Source organism: Leptodactylus fuscus, chromosome 2 (genome assembly GCF_031893055.1).
Source record: "Leptodactylus fuscus isolate aLepFus1 chromosome 2, aLepFus1.hap2, whole genome shotgun sequence".
In the NCBI taxonomy this organism is placed as follows: Eukaryota; Metazoa; Chordata; class Amphibia; order Anura; family Leptodactylidae; genus Leptodactylus; species Leptodactylus fuscus.
Window position 1 is genome coordinate 272707587 of NC_134266.1, and position 22112 is coordinate 272729698.

At 41.6% G+C, this 22112-nt stretch overlaps 1 protein-coding gene across 1 annotated transcript; it reads right to left on the bottom strand.

The window, feature by feature from the left end:
• Window positions 1–1897: 1897 nt before the first annotated feature.
• Window positions 1898–21279, bottom strand: LOC142196219 (kelch-like protein 35). Its single transcript, XM_075266435.1, has 7 exons — window positions 21185–21279; window positions 5953–6789; window positions 5242–5426; window positions 4932–5050; window positions 4545–4733; window positions 3722–3910; window positions 1898–2083 (listed from the first exon to the last, which is right to left on the bottom strand). Exons 1-7 carry the CDS (start codon window positions 21277–21279, stop codon window positions 1898–1900), a joined length of 1800 nt encoding a protein of 599 aa, XP_075122536.1.
• Between the last annotated feature and the right edge of the window lie 833 nt (window positions 21280–22112).

Here is a 22112-nt window from a genome sequence, read left to right on the forward strand (position 1 = left end):
TTTTTTTTTTTTTACACCATCCAGGACTCATTCCTGCCCTTCTGATAGATAGCTTTTTTGTATATCAAGGTTTTATGGAATTTTCCTTTACAATTGCCTTTGATGGACTTTCCAGGAGGTTAAAATGCTGTAACCAAAACCCTTGGCCCTACTCCTTGTAGAGAACTGGATCCATATCCACTGCCGTCCTCCATTATAGTCTACAGCAGATAGGTCGTACGTCTCGCTGACACATACCGAAAGTGGAAGGACCTCAAGCGTTTGTATCAGGACTTGGTCTATTAAGGAAGCGCAGACAAGAATTCACCTGTTGTGTGGGCAGTAAATAAATGGGAGAGAAACATGTGGGTCGTGACTACAAAAACGAGTTCCCGACCCGGTATATCCACCTAGAGTCCCGTCTCTATTACATATTACTATGTCTGCGTGGTTGTCAGCATGACGCTATGCAATTTATTTGTCTCAATTTCGAATATCTAAAATATCCCAAATTTGGACAATGTGTAGCCAGTGCAAGAACGGGGAGGGGGCAAGCCAGACAAAGCCTTAGATGCCCCCTCTATGGAACCCAATTGGTATCCTATCAGGGGCATTATACTATGTGGAGGCCACTGAGGGGATATATACTGGACGCGGGCCCACTGAGGGGTATATACTGTCTGGAGGCCACCAAGGGGGTATTTACTGTATAGGGGCCACTGAAGGGGTATATACTGTATAGGGGCCACTGAAGGGGTATATACTGTATAGGGGCCACTGAAGGGGTATATACTGTATAGGGGCCACTGAAGGGGTATATACTGTATAGGGGCCACTGAAGGGGTATATACTGTATAGGGGCCACTGAAGGGGTATATACTGTATAGGGGCCACTGATTTCTCTGATTTTCCAAAATGATCGATACAAAGGACACTCAGTACAAAGTTCAACCCTTAGAGGATAAATCACATTTTATTGGACAAATCTCCCAATTACAACATTTCGATCCCACAAATTGAAAAATCTAAATCCACCAAATTGTCCTACACAACAAAGATCCTAAAGATTTTATCATTTGTAAAGAACCGAAAATTCTCATTTGTAGAATAGACTGACATGGACACCAACTTCTCAGGCCGAGCGACATCGGAGCCTTCTCTGACATCACCTTCACCATTCTCGCCTCCATTGAACTTGTAAGTGTTTGGATAGTTTTTGGAGTCTCCTCCAGAGCGGCGGTTCTGATGTCACCTGCCTCCTCCCTCATAGAGCTTTTGCTTGAGGATACTCCAAGGGTTCTCCATAGGGTTGAGGCCAGGGCAGGATGGAGGCCACACCAGCCAATGACTTCGAGGTCTTCTATGATGCACGAGATGGAACATTGTCCTGCATGAAGATGATTTTGCTACGGAAGGTTCCTCTTTTTGTACCATGGAAGTGGTCAGTCAGAAACTCTATATACTGTGCAGAGGTCTGCCAGCTCTCCCCCCATGATTCTGGCTCAAAACATGACTTCCTTACCTCCTTGCTGACGTCGCAGTTTTGTTGGGACATGGTGCCGCTTCCTTGCTGGCAGTCCTGCCCCTCATGTAATTGCTGAGACCAATTAGGTACCGGATTTCCAGAAATGAGGCCATGAGACCAAACAGACACAGGTGGGGATAACGGGGTGCTGGGGACATCAATATGGACACCAAGAAGGAAAAAAAGAAGCGACAGGGATGTTGCAGAATCTATAATGAAATGGCTCTGCTCTGCTTCTGCCCCAGTCTATACAGCAAAGCTGTCAAATGAGCTGCACAAATGAGGAAGCTTCTGCCTATTGTCTGCACTCTTGTGGCCCATGTAAAACTGTAATGTTTCGGGATATTTAGTGTTCCCAATTAAATCCTGGCTTGCATTTATAGAATCCGTATTCTAGGCATTGACTTTATGGACGGTGATGCAGCCGTGACGACTGGTGCATCGGGGCAATGGTCGGTCTTCGGAAACTGTCTTGGATTCGGGATCAAACACTAAACATTTGTCTGTGGCTTCGCCATTTTCACCCCGGCCTCCCATTATGTAAATCTTTCCTCTGTACGCGGTCACACCACAGTTTATCTGGAGGAAAGTAGAGATATAGATATTAGAAAGCAGAAAGAGTCTACTGAATAAAGGGTGTGCAGGGGCATAACTACCAGGGTAGCAGTGGTAGCAGCTGCCACAGGGCCCGGGACACTAGGGGGCCCGGTGACAGCCGCTACTGCTGCGGATTTTTTTTTTAAAATAGGCCGTTACCTGCTGGAGTAACTCCAACACGTAACAGGCCCTATTTACTGCAGCGCCGGGGGCTGCCTGAAGATGGAGAGGAGCTGCCTCCTCCACAGTCCATCTTTTAACAGTAGTAAAGCCAGCAATTGCTGCCATTACTCCTGCACCCAAGCAGGGGCCGCTTGCTGTCCGGGCCCCTGCTGCCTCCCGGCACTTGCATAGTGACAGCGGGCAGGAGAAACTTCTATCTCCTGCCCGCTGTCCCCAGGCCCTGTGCCGGCATCTATACTAGTAGATTGAAGGACCTGAGACATGATGTCATCAAAGGTCCTTTAATCTACTAACATGGACTCCGTGTCTTTTGTGGGCGGAGCTACCCGAATTGTACAAGTCAGTGTACAATGGGGGGAATGGGTTATAGGCTGTGAGGAAGAGGGGTACATGGGTGTGCAGGCTGTGTGTGAGCAAAGAGGGCGACGTGGGGTGCAGGCTGTGTGTGAGAAAGAAGGGGGAATGGGGGTGCAGGCTGTGTGTGAGAAAGAAGGGGGAATGGGGGTGCAGGCTGTGTGTGAGAAAGTCTGCACCCCCATTCCTTCCTTTCTCACACACAGCCTGCACCCCACGTCGCCCTCTTTGCTCACATACAGCCTGCACACCTATGTACCCCTTTTACTCACATTCTGCACCCCCCATTCTGCCCTATGTGAGCAAGAGGAGGGAATGGGTGGTGCAGGCTGTGTGTGAGCAAGAGGGGTACATGGGCATGCAGGCTGTGTGTGAGCAAAGAGGGTGGCCTGGGGGTGCAGGCTGTGGGTGAGCAAGAGTGTGGTGGAATAGGGGGTTCCCCCCTCCAGATCACCCTCTTGATCGCACACAGCTTGCACCCCCATTTTCCCTCTTGCTTATACACACCCTGCACCCAACGTCACCCTCTTATTCACAAACAGCCTGCACGCCCATGTACCCCTCTTGGAGGGGGCCCCATGTCAAAAGTTCACCACGGGCCCCACTATTCCTAGTTACGCCGCTGAGGGTGTGTATACTTTTGCCACCCATTTTTATGGTGTAAATAATAAATGAAGTAACTTTGCAAACAGCCTTGATTTTAAAAAAAAACCTCCTACCGTTTTGTGTATACAGCTCTTGTGCTGTGTAGTCTGATCCTGCAATCCTAAAAGTGACTTTTCCCATAGAGAAGTATTGACTAGGGTTGAGAGATCGGGATCGGGAAAGATCGTATCCCGATCGGCGATCGAGCAAATTTCACGATCGGGATCGGCTGGAAAATGATCGGAAATCGGATTTTAAAATCGATCCTGAAATCGGCTCAACCCTAATAAAAACCCTTTAATGTGGCAACACAAGCACTTGCACTTTATCCCCAGGGCAGATCCCTTTAAGACTCCATCAACTATAGTGACTGGAAAAAAAAAATCAAAAAATTTCAGCCCCATCCCCTATAACAGGCCTGGTGGGGCCGATTCTCACCAGAGGTGCCGGTAATGAGGCCTCCTCGCTCCACGTGTCTGTGCTCGGACGGTAGCTGAAGATGGCGCTCAGTAGTCCCCCGACCACATAAATAGTCCCATCGATTTCAACTCCGCTGAGGCCGTCCTTACAGAAAGGGGCTGGAGACACGTACGTCCATTTGTCTTCCTCGTGACAGTAACACTGAACCTGGGACACAAAGAAATATCAAGTGGTTTACAATTTAGAAAAACCTGGATCAGAAAGGCGAAATCTGTATCACCCCTGACTTCCTGTCCACCATGATGGGGGCGGCCATCTTGCCTGAGCTTCTCCTCTGCCCTGTTAACAACATTTAGTGATCCGCTTTACAGCAGTCTCAAGGCCATAGGTAGCAATAGTCTGGAGCCGACTCACTAAGGTCTATTGGAGAGTATTCTGGGCATGCTCAGTGCAGGGAGGGGGAGGAGATAACCTGTGACATCATCTATTGTCACTAGTGATGTAATGATGGGTTAGTGGTGTTATCTATAGAGGTGTTATCATCTATTATAATACAGTGTTATGGAATTGGCAAGTGTCGTGTCATTATTAGGCTTAGTAGTCAGAGTAAATATTGCAGGATATGGTATTTTTTTAAATAATGAAAAATAAAAATCACTAAAAATTCTTAAAAAATATGCTTAACATAAAAACTTGGTAATTTTTGGTGACACAATCCCTTTAAGCTATGTGAGAGGGATTTATCTTCAGTTCTATGTAAAATCGCATGATGGCGCAACCAATGACCAACTCAGCTCTGCTTCATCTGTGCCCCTCTATGAAGACTGGACCGCCGCTCTACCTTATCTGTGTTCCCATTATTGTCCACGGCTCCGCCGATGACGTACAGCTTGTTCATACAGGACACCACCGCGGCCGAGCTCACAGCGTCCAACATGGGGGTCACCGGGGACCAGGTGTTAGTATTGGGGCTGTACCGCTCCACCGTAGACAACCTCTTCGGACCATGAACTCCCCCGACAGCGTAAATCTATAGGAAACAACAAGGAATATTCATGGGATATTTTGGAGAATGGGATCCAGAGATTCTCGTTTGGATGCAGCTTTGGATGTGACTGGAGCATAACGTGATATAACTGCTATAGAGACAAGCAAGGTTCTCGGCCTTGGTTATGGAGCATGCGAACACGTCCCAACATAAGACATGGATTATTCTTCATAGACGTACCTGTCCCTTTAAGGTGACCATGCCGTGCCGCCACCGCTTTGTAGTCAGAGGCGCCATCTTAAACCAGTTGTTCTCCTGTATCTTGAACATCCAGACATCTTGGCTGTATATATCACCCCCTGTTAAAGGAAATGACAATAAAATAAGACTCCGCCTCTATGTGATAGATCCGCACAGGGTAGTCTTATCCCACCCACTTAAAGGGATGCCACAGTTTTACGTTACAATAGCTTAAAGGGATGTGAGAATATATCCCATGACATCTTGTACGGACCTAATACTCGTACAGCTGAGAAAACGCGAATCTTACCAGAGACGTAAATATCATTCTTCAGCACGCAGGCGGCCATATCCGAATTAGGACATCTGGGGAACATGGGGAGCGACTCCCACTGGTATGAACGGGGGTCGTAGCTGTGTATGTACGAAAATTTTAGGATTCCTTTCTTGTCACAGCCACCAATAACAACGATGAGCTCCAACATGTCCGTGAACCTGGGAGGACAGGAAGGACTATCAGCGTGGACACCAACATGGGGGGCACAAACTTATTAAGTTTCAAAGCTATGAAGTCACATTCAACTTGTCACAGCTCAGTCCCATTCAAGGGAATGGGGCTGAGATGCAATACCGAGCACAGCCACTATACAATGTACTGCGCTGTGCTGAGTTTTCTGTGAAGAGACCATTGCCCTCGTCCGAATACTGTAATCTCTTCAAACAGCTAGGACTGAGCGTCAGACCTTCGCCAATCTACAATTGATGGACTATCCTAGTGATAGGTGATCAATTAATAAGTCTGGAAAACCGCTTTAAAGCTAGGATGTGACAAAAACCCAAAAAACAATGGCGGAATTGCATCTTTACCTATTCTACCCCCAATGCAACATTAAATGGAACATTAAAAAAATTCCATAAATAAATACAATTCACCCCACAAAAAACAAGTCCTCCTCCAGCTCTGTCAACAACTACCCTAGCTGTAACCTATGGGAATCCATAAGAAGACACCATCCTTTACCTTCTTAGTCTCACCCTTCGAGAATCTATGACGTCCCCATTGGTATGATAATCCCGAGCCTCCTGAAGAAGAGGCGAACACTCAGGACACCCTTGGACGGTCAGGTCCGTTTCCACCTTCTCCAAAAAATAAGTGGGGTCCACCAGGGGTAATCTCACATGTTCCAGCAGATCCTTCAGAGCTCCTCTTCTTTGGCCTTCATTAGCCTTCACCCATCTCATAACAGCCTCAAAGACCACTTCTTCCTTCCTCACCTTTAGGTCATCATCGGACAAGTACTTGACCAACTCCTCCTTACTCAACTCCAAGAACTCCCCATGTTCGGAGATCTCCTCAAAACTTTCCAACATCAACTTCTTACTATTCTCAGACAAGGAGAGGACGGAGAACATGTCCGCGAACTTCATGATGTTTACACAATTGGAAGGGTCTAGTTGACCGCCAAGAAACGTCACACATTCCTCTCGAAGACTGTCAAGTTGGAGCTGATCTGAAACCTTAAAGATGTCTTCTACATTGTCTACTTGTATGGAGATCCTGCCTTCATATATGAAGTCTAAGACGAGGCCCATAACTGGTGCGGGGATGTCATGGAGGATCACCTCACGGTCACTGCTGCTCTCCTGAAAGCCCTTGGTAAACATGGCTAGAAAATAAGAACTTTTGGAGGACAGAATGACTCTGTGGCAGAAGAACCTCCGACCTTGGACTTGGAGGACGACGTCTGTAAAGGAGCCGCTCTGTCTGTCTTGGTTTAAGATCTGTAGGATCTCGTTGGCATGAGATGGACTCCATATCCCTTGCTCTCCATTTTCGGTGGGGATCTGACGGTTCATTCTAGAAGACAAAGACTTGCGTCAGCGCAACATATTATATCTGTCCACTGACTGCGCTATTATGGTGGAAAGTGGAGATAAGCGGCTGTCGGGTGCATATGGCGCTGCTTATCATGGTGGAAATACACAGTCCAGTCATATTAATGTGACCACCGCCTACTTTTAATGCCAATGGCAGAAGGTGCGTGTCATCAGCCATCTGGGTGCACTCATCATTGTGGAAGGCACAATGGATCCACACAAGTATGCATCTATCCTTGCGGACCGTGTTCACCCCTACATGCGAATTGTTTTTCCTCAGGATGATGGCATCTACCAGCAGGACAATGCCACGTGTCATAAAGCTCGCAGTGTACGCGCGCGGTTCCAGGAGCACCAGGATCAGTTTACCGTACTCCCTTGGCCAGCAAATTCCCCGAACTTGAACCCAATAGAGAATCTGTGGGACCACCTCGATCGGGTTGTTCACGCCATGGATGCTCAACTGGATGGCCACGGCACTGGAGTCGGCATGGCTCAATATCCCAGTGACATCACCACAACATCCCCTCTCTTCCTGCACGTCTCGCAGCGGCCCACTCTGCCAAAGGGGGTTATTCGGGATTCTGACAGGTGGTGACATTAATGTGACTGGACTGTGTAATAGATTCCTCAGGAGTCTGATGGACGCTCGTGTTGCAATGAGGATGCACTTAGTGTGAGCACCGCTTCTGTATTTATGGTTAAATGACCATTCTGGAGCCTAGGAAAGCTGGGTGACACCCTATGGGGGAGCACAAGTAAATGCACCAAAAAGTATGACCTAATATGAGAGATATAGCAGAGCTGAAGCAGACAGATGCAGCAGAGCGATATATCCATTTGTATTCAGCTCTGCTACATGTACATATTACACACACTGCCAGCACTACATGTACATTACCTGCACAGCACACAGGGGGCGGCGGTGGTAGCGGCTCCTTTCTCTATGACAGTCTGTCAGCTGTCTCTTATATTCGGTTGTATATAGGGGCTGGGGGAGGGAGTCACCATCGCACTGCATAGAAATACATCTTTGTTGCTTCCTCGTCTCATCCCAGCTGGGACTCTCCCCCTCCCCTCCTCCTAATGAAAGGGATCTATAGAAGAATCCAGTCCCTATAAACCCTTTACTGGAACCGCTACAGATATGGAATGTGTCCATATGTGTCCAGAAGAGTCCATGTATGTCCAGAAGTGTCCATGTGTGTCCAGAAGTGTCCATGTGTGTCCAGAAGTGTCCATGTGTGTCCAGAAGTGTCTGGGACCCTGGCCAAATAGCAAAGCCATGCTCCATCCCTACCTGGTGCTGCAGCTCAGCCCCATTACATAGTCCTGCACACGTCAGACCCCTTATCATGGTATCTTGTGGCCCCTAGCAGTATGATACCCCCCTTATTGTAGCCTCTACAGTATAATACCCCCCTCATTGTGACCCCCATGTTATAATGTTCCCAACAATATTATGCACCCCCTATTGTGGCCCCCTCAGTTCCTCAGGACTGGGGTGCCTTGGGACCACCAGTAGAATTCATTTAGGGGCCCACGATACAGGTAAATGCAAGTATCCCCCTGTTCCCGAGCCCTCCCCTCAAACTGTTTCTGTCCCATGGCCCTCTCAGTAGCCCGAGGACTCGCTCTTGTCATGGACTGTAAGGAGGGAGGATAGTGGTCAGCCAACCTCGGTGCCAAGACGTCATCTCAGCCGCCCAATGCCTCTATATACAACAAGCTGGGTAGTATATAGTATATTCCACCCAGTGTATTATATGGGCACATAAGCTGTGTGAGATCCTGTACGCTGCTATCTGTATACTGTGCAGGGGTTGAGAGGCCGCAGACATCTCAGTATTTTATGCTGAGCCTTCCCCCCTCCAGAAAGATTCAGCTATTAGTAATATAACATGCAGGAGATGAGTCTGTACGAGGTCTCCAGTAATACACACCATCTGGCGGCACAGCCTGGGTGCTGCGTACAGGAGCCACATGTGTCCTCTATCAGGGCGGAGGACACGGCCATGTATTAGGAGGTGATACAGACCAGGCCCCGCGGCTCCCTATATTACACGGGTATGCATTACCTCCATGTATCCAGTATACTTCCATATAACCTAACCCATCCCGTATATGCAGTAAACCTCCATATAACCTAACACATCCCATACTAGTGCGTCTCAATCAGTTAGAATATTGTAAAAATGTTATTTTTATTTTAGTAATTCAATTGAAGAAAGTGACCCCTTATATTATATTATATATTATACAGTGACCCCATATATTATATTGTATATTATACAGTGACCCCATATATTATATTGTATATTATACAGTGACCCCATATATTATATTGTATATTATACAGTGACCCCACATATTATACAGTGACCCTTATATTATATTGTATATTATACAGTGACCCCCATATATTATACAGTGACCCATATATTATATTGTATATTATACAGTGACCCCATATATTATATTATATATTATACAGTGACCCATATATTATATTGTATATTATACAGTGACCCTATATATTATATTGTATATTATACAGTGACCCATATATTATATAGTATATTATACAGTGACCCATATATTATATAGTATATTATACAGTGACCCCATATATTATATTGTATATTATACAGTGACCCCATATATTATATTGTATATTATACAGTGACCCCATATATTATATTGTATATTATACAGTGACCCCATATATTATATTGTATATTATACAGTGACCCTTTATATTATACAGTGACCCCTTATATTATATTGTATATTATACAGTGACCCCTTATATTATATTGTATATTATACAGTGACCCCTTATATTATATTGTATATTATACAGTGACCCCATATATTATATTGTATATTATACAGTGACCCCTTATATTATATTGTATATTATACAGTGACCCCATATATTATATTGTATATTATACAGTGACCCCTTATATTATATTGTATATTATACAGTGACCCCTTATATTATATTGTATATTATACAGTGACCCCATATATTATATTGTATATTATACAGTGACCCCATATATTATATTGTATATTATACAGTGACCCTTATATTATATTGTATATTATACAGTGACCCCATATATTATATTGCATATTATACAGTGACCCCTTATATCATATTGTATATTATACAGTGACCCCTTATATTATATTGTATATTATACAGTGACCCCCATATATTATATTGTATATTATAGTGACCCATATATTATATTGTATATTATACAGTGACCCCATATATTATATTGTATATTATACAGTGACCCCATATATTATATTGTATATTATACAGTGACCCTTTATATTATACAGTGACCCCTTATATTATATTGTATATTATACAGTGACCCCTTATATTATATTGTATATTATACAGTGACCCCTTATATTATATTGTATATTATACAGTGACCCCATATATTATATTGTATATTATACAGTGACCCCTTATATTATATTGTATATTATACAGTGACCCCATATATTATATTGTATATTATACAGTGACCCCTTATATTATATTGTATATTATACAGTGACCCCTTATATTATATTGTATATTATACAGTGACCCCATATATTATATTGTATATTATACAGTGACCCCATATATTATATTGTATATTATACAGTGACCCTTATATTATATTGTATATTATACAGTGACCCCATATATTATATTGCATATTATACAGTGACCCCTTATATCATATTGTATATTATACAGTGACCCCTTATATTATATTGTATATTATACAGTGACCCCCATATATTATATTGTATATTATAGTGACCCATATATTATATTGTATATTATACAGTGACCCCCATATATTATATTGTATATTATAGTGACCCATATATTATATTGTATATTATACAGTGACCCCATATATTATATTGTATATTATACAGTGACCCCATATATTATATTGTATATTATACAGTGACCCTTATATTATATTGTATATTATACAGTGACCCCATATATTATATTGCATATTATACAGTGACCCCATATATTATATTGTATATTATACAGTGACCCCATATATTATATTGTATATTATACAGTGACCCCATATATTATATATTGTATATTATACAGTGACCCCATATATTATATTGTATATTATACAGTGACCCCATATATTATATTGTATATTATACAGTGACCCCATATATTATATTGCATATTATACAGTGACCCCATATATTATATTGTATATTATACAGTGACCCATATATTATATTGTATATTATACAGTGACCCCATATATTATATTGTATATTATACAGTGACCCATATATTATATTGTATATTATACAGTGACCCATATATTATATTGTATATTATACAGTGACCCCATATATTATATTATATATTATACAGTGACCCATATATTATATTGTATATTATACAGTGACCCCCATATATTATATTGTATATTATAGTGACCCATATATTATAGTGTATATTATACAGTGACCCCATATATTATATTGTATATTATACAGTGACCCCATATATTATATTGTATATTATACAGTGACCCCATATATTATATTGTATATTATACAGTGACCCCTTATATTATATATTATACAGTGACCCCCATATATTATATTATACAGTGACCCCTTATATTATATTGTATATTATACAGTGACCCCATATATTATATATTATACAGTGACCTCCCCCCTTATATTATATTGCATATTATACAGTGACCCCCCCCCTTATATTATATTGTATATTATACAGTGACCCCATATATTATATTGTATATTATACAGTGACCCCCTTATATTATATTGTATATTATAGTGACCCCATATATTATATTGTATATTATACAGTGACCCATATATTATATTGTATATTATACAGTGACCCCATATATTATATTGTATATTATACAGTGACCCATATATTATATTGTATATTATACAGTGACCCATATATTATATTGTATATTATACAGTGACCCCATATATTATATTGTATATTATACAGTGACCCCTTATATTATATTGTATATTATACAGTGACCCCATATATTATATTGTATATTATACAGTGACCCCTTATATTATATATTATACAGTGACCCCCATATATTATATTATACAGTGACCCCTTATATTATATTGTATATTATACAGTGACCCCTTATATTATATATTATACAGTGACCCCCATATATTATATTATACAGTGACCCCTTATATTATATTGTATATTATACAGTGACCCCATATATTATATATTATACAGTGACCCCCCCCTTATATTATATTGTATATTATACAGTGACCCCCCCCCTTATATTATACAGTGACCCCTTATATTATATTGTATACTAGCTGGTACCCGCGACTTTGTCTGCGGTGATTGTAGCAGTGGGTATATACAGGCGTGGGTAAGGTTTTCGTAGTGTGTATAAGGTCTGGGATATGAAATGTAAGTTTGTATCTTGTTGCTGTAATTCAGAGAATACGTGAGACTTTTGTGTTGCAGTTACTTTGTATTTGAGCCGCTATATATACGGTGTTGTGAGAAACTTTACATAGTGACTTTGGGACAGAAGTATTTGAAGTTAACCCTTTCCCGCCGATGGCATTTTTTGATTTTCGTTTTTGACTCCCCTCCTTCTAAACCCCATAACTTTTTTATTTCTCCGCTCCCAGAGCCATATGAGGTCTTAATTTTTCCTGGGACAAATTTTTCTTCATGATGCCACCATTATTTATTCTATATAATGTACTGGGAAGCAGGGAAAAAATTCAGAATGGGGTGGATTTGAAGAAAAAATTCATTTCTGCGAATTTCTTACGGGCTTTGGTTTTACGGCGTTCACTGTGCAACCAAAATGACATGTCCCCTGTATTCTGTGTTTCGTTACGACTCCGGGGATACCAAATTTATATGGTTTTATTTACATTTTGACCCCTTCAAAAAAATCCAAAACTGTGTTAAAAAATTATTTTTTGAAAAGTCACCATATTCCGACAGCCGTAACTTTTTTATACGTGCATGTATGAGGATGTATAGGGCGTCTATTTTTGTGGGACCGGGTGTACTTTGTAGTTCTACCATTTTCGAGAAATGTTATTGCTTTGATCACTTTTTATTCAAATTTTTATCAGAATCAAAACAGTGAAAAAACGGCGGTTTGGCACTTTTGAACATTTTTCCCGCTACGGCGTTTACCGAACAGGAAAAATATTTGTATAGCTTTGTAGAGCGGGCGATTTCGGACGTGGTGATACCTAACATGTATGTGTTTCACAGTTTCTAACTACTTTTATATGTGTTCTAGGGAAAAGGGGGTGATTTGAATTTTTTATCCTTTTTATTTATTTTTTTATATTTTTTTACTTTTTTAAAACTTTTTTTTTTGCATTTATTAGACCGCCTAGGGGTATTGACATGGGTGGGGGGTGTCGCGGATTGTCAGAGCGGTGGGGGTTGGCAAACATGGTTGCGCCGGAGCGTTAAAGAGCGCCTCCTGGAGTATCGTTATGGGGAGGGGCAAAGTGGTAAAGTATATGTATATGTGATTGTGTGGGGATAGGGGCGAGGCTGTAGAGGGCAATAGGAATTTTGTGGCTTGCTATGGTCCAAAGTGTGTGAGATTGCAGAGATAGTGGTGTGAGTTTGGGTTTTGTGGGGGTCCTGGCACAAACGTATGTGCGCTATTGTGACGAAAAGTAGCCTATTGCGCAATCGGGTGTATTAACTATGTTTGTGGAAAATTTCAGCCGAATCGGTCGAGCGGTTTATCCGTGATTGAGTAACAAACATTGGAACATGCAAACATCCAAACACACAAACCCACAAACTTTCACATTTATAATATTAATAGGATTATACAGTGACCCCCTTATATTATATTGTATATTATAGTGACCCCATATATTATATTGTATATTATACAGTGACCCCATATATTATATTGTATATTATACAGTGACCCCATATATTATATTGTATATTATACAGTGACCCCCTTATATTATATTGTATATTATAGTGACCCCATATATTATATTGTATATTATACAGTGACCCCATATATTATATTGTATATTATACAGTGACCCCCTTATATTATATTGTATATTATAGTGACCCCATATATTATATTGTATATTATACAGTGACCCCATATATTATATTGTATATTATACAGTGACCCCCATATATTATATATTATACAGTGACCCCATATATTATATTGTATATTATACAGTGACCCCCCCTTATATTATATTGTATATTATACAGTGACCCCATATATTATATTGTATATTATACAGTAACCCCCCCTTATATTATATATTATACAGTGACCCCTTATATTATATATTATACAGTGACCCCCATATATTATATTATACAGTGACCCCTTATATTATATTGTATATTATACAGTGACCCCATATATTATATTGTATATTATACAGTGACCCCTTATATTATACAGTGACCCCTTATATTATATTGTATATTATACAGTGACCCCTTATATTATATATTATACAGTGACCCCTTATATTATATTGTATATTATACAGTGACCCCTTATATTATATTGTATACTAGCTGGTACCCGCGACTTGGTCTGCGGTGATTGTAGAAGTGGGTATATACAGGCGCGGGTAAGGTTTTCGTACTGTGTATAAGGTATGGGATATGAAATGTAACTTTGTATCTTGTTTTTGCTGTAATTCAGAGAATACGTGAGACTTTTGTGTTGCAGTTACTTTGTATTTGAGCTGCTATATATACGGTGTTGTGAGAAACTTTACATAGTGACTTTGGGACAGAAGTATTTGAAGTTAACCCTTTCCCGCCGATGGCATTTTTTGATTTTCGTTTTTGACTCCCCTCCTTCTAAACCCCATAACTTTTTTAGTTCTCCGCTCCCAGAGCCATATGAGGTCTTAATTTTTCCTGGAACAAATTTTTCTTCATGATGCCACCATTAATTATTCTATATAATGTACTGGGAAGCAGGGAAAAAATTCAGAATGGGGTGGATTTGAAGAAAAAATGCATTTCTGCGACTTTCTTACGGGCTTTGGTTTTATGGCGTTCACTGTACAACCACAATGACATGTCCCCTGTATTCTGTGTTTCGTTACGACTCCGGGGATACCAAATTTATATGCTTTTATTTACATTTTGACCCCTTAAAAAAAATCCAAAACTGTGTTAAAAAATTATTTTTTGAAAAGTCGCCATATTCCGACAGCCGTAACTTTTTTTATACGTGCGTGTACAGGGATGTATAGGGCGTCTTTTTTTGTGGGACCGGGTGTACTTTGTAGTTCTACCATTTTCGGGAAATGTTATTGCTTTGATCACTTTTTATTCAAATTTTTACCAGAATCAAAACAGTGATAAAATGGCGGTTTGGCACTTTTGACCATTTTTCTGCTACGGCGTTTACCGAACAGGAAAAATATTTATATAGCTTTGTAGAGCGGGCGATTTAGGACACGCGGATACCTAACATGTATGTGTTTCACAGTTTTTAACTACTTTTATATGTGTTCTAGGGAAAGGGGGGTGATTTGAATTTTTAATCCTTTTTTTTTTTTTTTTTTTTTAATACTTTTTTACTTTTTTTTTAAAAAAAATTTTTTTTGCATTTATTAAACCGCCTAGGGGTATTGACATGGGTGGGCGGTGTCGCGGATTGTCAGAGCGGTGGGGGTCGGCAAACATGGTTGCGCCGGAGCGTTAAAGAGCGCCTCCTGGAGTATCGGTAAGGTGAGGGGCAAAGTGGTAAAGTATATGTATATGTGATTGTGTGGGGTTAGGGGCGAGGCTGTAGAGGGCAATAGGAATTTTGTGGCTTGCTATGGTCCAAAGTGTGTGAGATTGCAGAGATAGTGGTGTGAGTTTGGGTTTTGTGGGGGTCCTGGGAAAAACGTATGTGCGCTATTGTGACGAAAAGTAGCCTATTGTTTAATCGGGTGTATTAACTATGTTTGTGGAAAATTTCTGCCAAATCGGTGGAGCGGTTTTTCCGTGATTGAGGAACAAACATCCAAACACACAAACTTTCACATTTATAATATTAATAGGATTATACAGTGACCCCCTTATATTATATTGTATATTATACAGTCACCCCTTGTATTATACAGTCACCACCTTATATTATATTGTATATTATACAGTGACCCCTTATATTATATATTATACAGTGACCCCTTATATTATATTGTATATTATACAGTGACCCCTTATATTATATTGTATATTATACAGTGACCCCCATCTATTAAGATGAGATAAGACAATCCTTTAATAGTCCCACAGTGTGGATACTCAGCATGTTACAGCAGCCTAGTAATACAGATACAGGATAATACACAGTAATATATTACAGGACACACATATGCTGAGAAGAGAAGATATACTAGGAGTCCATAGCAGCTAAGGAGATGGAAGAGAAAGAGGAAGACCTCATGGTCATAATCATTAGTTCTCTGTGCGGAGTCTTCGCTTGGTTTATATTGAGTCATTACAAGGAGAGAGAACTTTTTCCAATGTTTCTTTCTATTAATGTTGAGGATTATTTGTTACAGCCAAGGAAAATCACAAGAGCCATTATCTCAGACAATTAGAATAATTAACCCAAAACTGCTGCAAGGGCTTCCTAAGTGTCTATAAAGGTCCCTTAGTCTGGTTCAGTTGGCAACACAATCATGGGGAAGACCTGACAGATGTCCAGAAGGCGTCACTGACACTCCACAAGGAGGGGAAGCCACAAAATGTCATTACTAAAGAAGCGGCTGTCCACACAGCGCAGTATCAAAGCAGATTAATGGAAAGTGGAGTGGAAGGAAAACGTCTGGTAGAAAAAGCTGCAGAAGCATCAGGGATAACCGCAGCCTGGATAGGATTCTTAAGAAAAGGCCATTCAAAAATTTGGGGGAGATTGACAAGGAGTGGACGCTGCTGCTGGAGTCAGTGAGAGCCCCACACACAGACGTATCCAGGACATGAGGGGCTACAAGTGTTGCCCCCATGTGTCGCCACTCATGACCAATAGACAACACCAAAAGCCTCTTACCTGGGCCAAGGAGAAAAACTTCTGGACTGTTACTCAGTGGTGAAAGGTGTTTTCAGATGAAAGTAAATTTTGCATTTCATTAGTTGGAGTCTGGAGAAGAGCGGAGAGGCCGCTGTACACAATCCAAGCTGCTGGAGGCCTAGTGATGGTTTGGGGGCCATGTCATCTGCTGGGGGAGGTCCCCTGTGTTTTATCAAGACCTAAGTCAGCGCAGTCGTCTTCCAGGAGATTCTCCAGCACTTCAGGCTCCCTCTGCCCACAAGCTTATGGAGATGGAATTGCCATTTTCCAACAGGACTTGGCCCCTGTCCACACTGCCAAAAGTACCAAGACCTGGTTTACTAACCACAATATCACTGGGCTGGATTGTCCAGCAAACTGTCCTGACCTTAATCCCATAGAGAATCTATGAGAGACCCCGGACCCAACAATGCAGACGAGCTGAAGGCTATCATACACCCTGGGCGTCCATAACACGAGCTCTGCAGGCCACAGGCCGATCCCTCCAGGACACATGGCCGCATGGATGACGTCATTCATGGAGCCCCCACCGAGTATTGGGGGCACTTACTGGACACACTTGTCATTTGGGCCGACATTTCTGGGTTATATAATTTTCTTCCAGTTGGCCTTATCTAATATTCTAATTGTCTGAGATAATGACGTTTGGGTTTTCCTTGGCCTGACCTTCCCCTCCTCAGTACACAGGATCGCTACGTGTAAGTGATTATACTACTTTGGTTTCCTCGAGTATTGGAGACATCTGATGATCTGGTTCTCATTATCTTCTAGGAATCTTCTGTCACATCTTTGTATTTGTTGTTTGTCTGACGGAGTAATGCAGGCGGGTGGTTGGAGGAAACAAGGGCTGTTTTCTCCGAAAATTGGGTTCTGTTAAGGAAGTCTTCTTACAAAAGTCTATAAGGATTATATCAGATGCTGGTAGGAGGTGAAGGGGTAAGCCAATTATTCTGAAAACAAAATCATACCCTATGGCCTGCGATCCCTATTCAACCAGCCAGGCGGGTGAGATTGGTTCAGGTTTGCAAATAGTGGAGAAATAGAGGTCACCGAACCCTCTCTGCACCTCATCTCCTTCGTGCTGGAACCTTATCCTATTAATATTATAAATGTGAAAGTTTGTGAGTTTGGATGTTTGTGGGTTTGTGTGTTCAGATGTTTGTTAGTCAATTACGCAAAACCCGCTCGACCGATTTGGCTGAAATTTTCCACAAACATAGTTAATACACCCCATTGCGCAATAGGCTACTTTTCGTCACAATAGCGCACATACGTTTTTCCCAGGACCCCCACAAACCCCAAACTCACATCACTATCTCTGCAATCTCACACACTTTGGACCATAGCAAGCCACAAAATTCATATTGCCCTCTACAGCCTCGCCCCTAACCCCACACAATCACATATACATATACTTTACCACTTTGCCCCTCACCTTAACGATACTCCAGGAGGTTCTCTTTAACGCTCCGGAGCAGCCATGTTTGCCGCCCCCCACCGCTCTGACAATCCGCGACACCGCCCACCCATGTCAATACCCCTAGGCGGTCTAAAAAATGCAAAAAAAAAGTTTAAAAAAAGTAAAAAAAATATTAAAAACAAAAAAAAAAAGGATTAAAAATTCAAATCACCCCCTTTTCCCTAGAACACATATAAAAGTAGTTAAAAACTGTGAAACACATACATGTTAGGTATCCGCGCGTCCTAAATCGCCCGCTCTACAAAGCTATACAAATATTTTTCCTGTTCGGTAAACGCCGTAGCGGGAAAAATGGTCAAAAGTGCTAAAGCGCCGTTTTTTCACTGTTTTCATTCTGATAAAAATTTGAATAAAAAGTGAGCAAAGCGATAACATTTCCTGAAGATGGTAGAAATACAAAGTACACCCAGTCCCGCAAAAAAAGATGCCATATACATCCTCATACACGCACGTATAAAAAAGTTACGGCTGTCGGAATATGGCGACTTTTCGAAAAAAAATTATTTAACAGTTTTGGATTTGTTTTTAAGGGGTCAAAATGTAAATAAAACCATAGAAATTTGGTATCCCCGGAATTGTAACGAAACACAGAATACAGGGGATATGTCATTTTGGTTGCACAGTGAACGCCGTAAAACCAAAGCCCGTAAGAAAGTCGCAGAAATGCATTTTTTCTTGAAATCCACCCCATTTTGAATTTTTTCCCTGCTTCCCAGTACATTATATAGAATAAATAATGGTGGCATCATGAAGAAAAATTTGTCCCGCAAAAATTAAGACCTCATATGGCTCTGGGAGCGGAGAAATAAAAAAGTTATGGGGTGTAGAAGGAGGAGAGTCAAAAACGAAAATCAAAAAATGCCATCGGCGGGAAAGGGTTAACTTCAAATACTTCTGTCCCAAAGTCACTATGTAAAGTTTCTCACAACACCGTATATATAGCAGCTCAAATACAAAGTAACTTCAACACAAAAGTCTCACGTATTCTCTGAATTACAGCAAAAACAAGATACAAACTTACATTTCATATCCCAGACCTTATACACACTACGAAAACCTTACCCGCGCCTGTATATACCCACTGCTACAATCACCGCAGACGAAGTCGCGGGTACCAGCTAGTATGGTCTAAATTTATGAGAATGGTTGGACTAAGGAGATGTAGAGACCTTAGACTTGTAAAGTGGCAGCAATGAGTCCAGCCCTGAATCCCATAGAACACCTGTGGGGGAGGGGGAGAGATCTCTTGGTGGCAGTTTGGAGAAGGCCCCCTTCACATCTCAGGGGGGACCGCGAGCAGCAGCCAAAGAAGAAGGGTCTAAGATTCCAGCAGAGCCTTGTAAGAAACTCATTGCTGGTTAGCGGAAGCGGTTGTGCGCGGTTATTGTGTCTAAAGGTTGTGCTACCAAGTATTAGGCTGAGGGCGCCAATACTTCTGTCCGCACCAGTTTTGGAGTTTTGTGTAAAATGATCAATGATATGACTTTTTTTTCATTCTCTTTTGTGTTTTTTCATTGCAAACAAAATAACTGAAGATATTACCAAAGAGTTTGTGCTTGTAATCATTATCTGGGGGACAGCGAGGATTATCTGTCAGAACTGCAGGGGGACAAGACTTTTGGCCAGCACTGTACATCCACCTCACCTATTCCCTATATAACTATGTGCCGATCCGTAGAAATGTGTAGCTCTGACCCTATGGCTGAAGGAGGTCTAAGGCTGAATTAAGAGGCTGTGGTAAATGAATCCTCCAGGCCTGAATGTCCACCCACAATTCCCCTCCTCAGTACACAGGATCGCTACGTGTAAGTGATTATACTACTTTGGTTTCCTCGAGTATTGGAGACATCTAGTGATTTGGTTCTCATTATCTTCTAAGTATTTGTCTGTCACAGCAGGCGGGTGGTTGGAGGAAACAAGGGCTGTTTTCTCCGAAAATTGGGTTCTGTTAAGGAAGTCTTCTTACAAAAGTCTATAATGATTATATCAGATGCTGGTAGGAGGTGAGGGGTAAGCCAATTATTTTGAAAACAATACCATTCCTCCTGGCCTGCGATCCCTATCCAACCAGCCAGGCGGGTGAGATGGGTTCAGTTTTGCATACAATGGAGAAAAAGAGGTCTATCAAGGTTTCTCTGGACCTCCTCCACCCAGTGACCTGTCCTCTTCTGAATACGAGACCTCAGACATGAACATAGTCTGAAGGAGATAGGAAGAGCGAAGGGAAAGAATAGTACACCAAACGTCAGGGGTAGAGGTAGGCACGAGAGAGGCACAGGTGATGAGACACAATATCTCATGGGCCCCAGATATCTCAATAACTGCTCCAGGGCCAAACCGATCCACCCGTCTGATGACTACGGACACGGAGTATGACCTCCAGGTCACCAATCTCTCACAGCACAATCTGACTAACCTCTAACTATCATTGCTATCCAAAGGTCTCGCATTTGTTCCACCAGGTTCACCCTTTTCAGTTGGGTTACAGATTTAGGTTTATTTACCATGAAGCTTAGGTGGTCTAAATTTATGAGAATGGTTGAACTAAGGAGATTGGGTTGGAGATGACTTGGAGGGTCTACAGACCCTTGACGATTCATGGACTGAGGAACAGGGATTTTATGGGTCCTGGAACACTTACTGAGCTTTGGTTTAAGAGTAGAGCTAATCCCCCCGCCCCTTGTGATGCCAAATACATCAATATGTTTGAAAAGATGGTGGTCGATCACCTCTTGTGCCTCTCGATAAACTCAATGAGAGGGAGCAGCGATTTAACCTCGGCCCAGAGGAGGGCATTGCTTGATCTAGAGAAGGACAACTCCATCGTTATAAAACCCTCAGAGAAAGGGGAAAATATTGTCATTTTTGGTAGGACAGATTATATTAAAATGTGTTTGGACATCCTCTCTGACAGGTCTTATTATGGTGCCCTACAATCTCACCCCACTCCTGATTACATTGTGGAACTGAACTCCATACTTCATTGGGCCAAGTTGGAGGGCCTGATCAACACGCTTCCCCCATGTCCCTACACTCTACTGCTTCCCCATGGTACAGAAAGGGTGCAATCCATTCAGGGGCCAAACAGTTGTCTCAGGCATCGATCATATTAGGCAGGGGACCAGCACATTAAAATTTTGTAGTCTTATAAGAGGTGGACGTCCTACGTCCTTCTTCGGTTGAGATATATTGATGACATCCTCATACTCTCATTCTCCTCCAATTTGTTTCAGGAGTTTCCCGATGCTTTGAATCAAAAAGTTCTGAGATATACAGCTTCCTTCAAGAGACAATGGATCCCTTCTATAGATCTATCTTTTTCTATCATGTAAGATGCCATATTTCAGTCACCAAGTGTCTATTGAGGTGGGAAAGCCATCACCCCCTTCCCCTTGGGAGTATACCCATGGTGCCGTTCCGAAGGGTGCACAAGAACTTCTCTTCAATGGAGGAATTTCACACAGAAACTGTTCTATATGATGGGGACCTTTGACTATGATCCATACCAGGTCCTGGAGATCCAACGAATGTTCTGGGACAGCCTCAGACATTACCAAGATATACTTGATCTTGTCACCCCCCTGACTGCTGCACTGAAGGTGTGGTCTACGTGGTGTCTCGCCGATGCCCTTTCAACTACATGGGCAAGACCAAGAG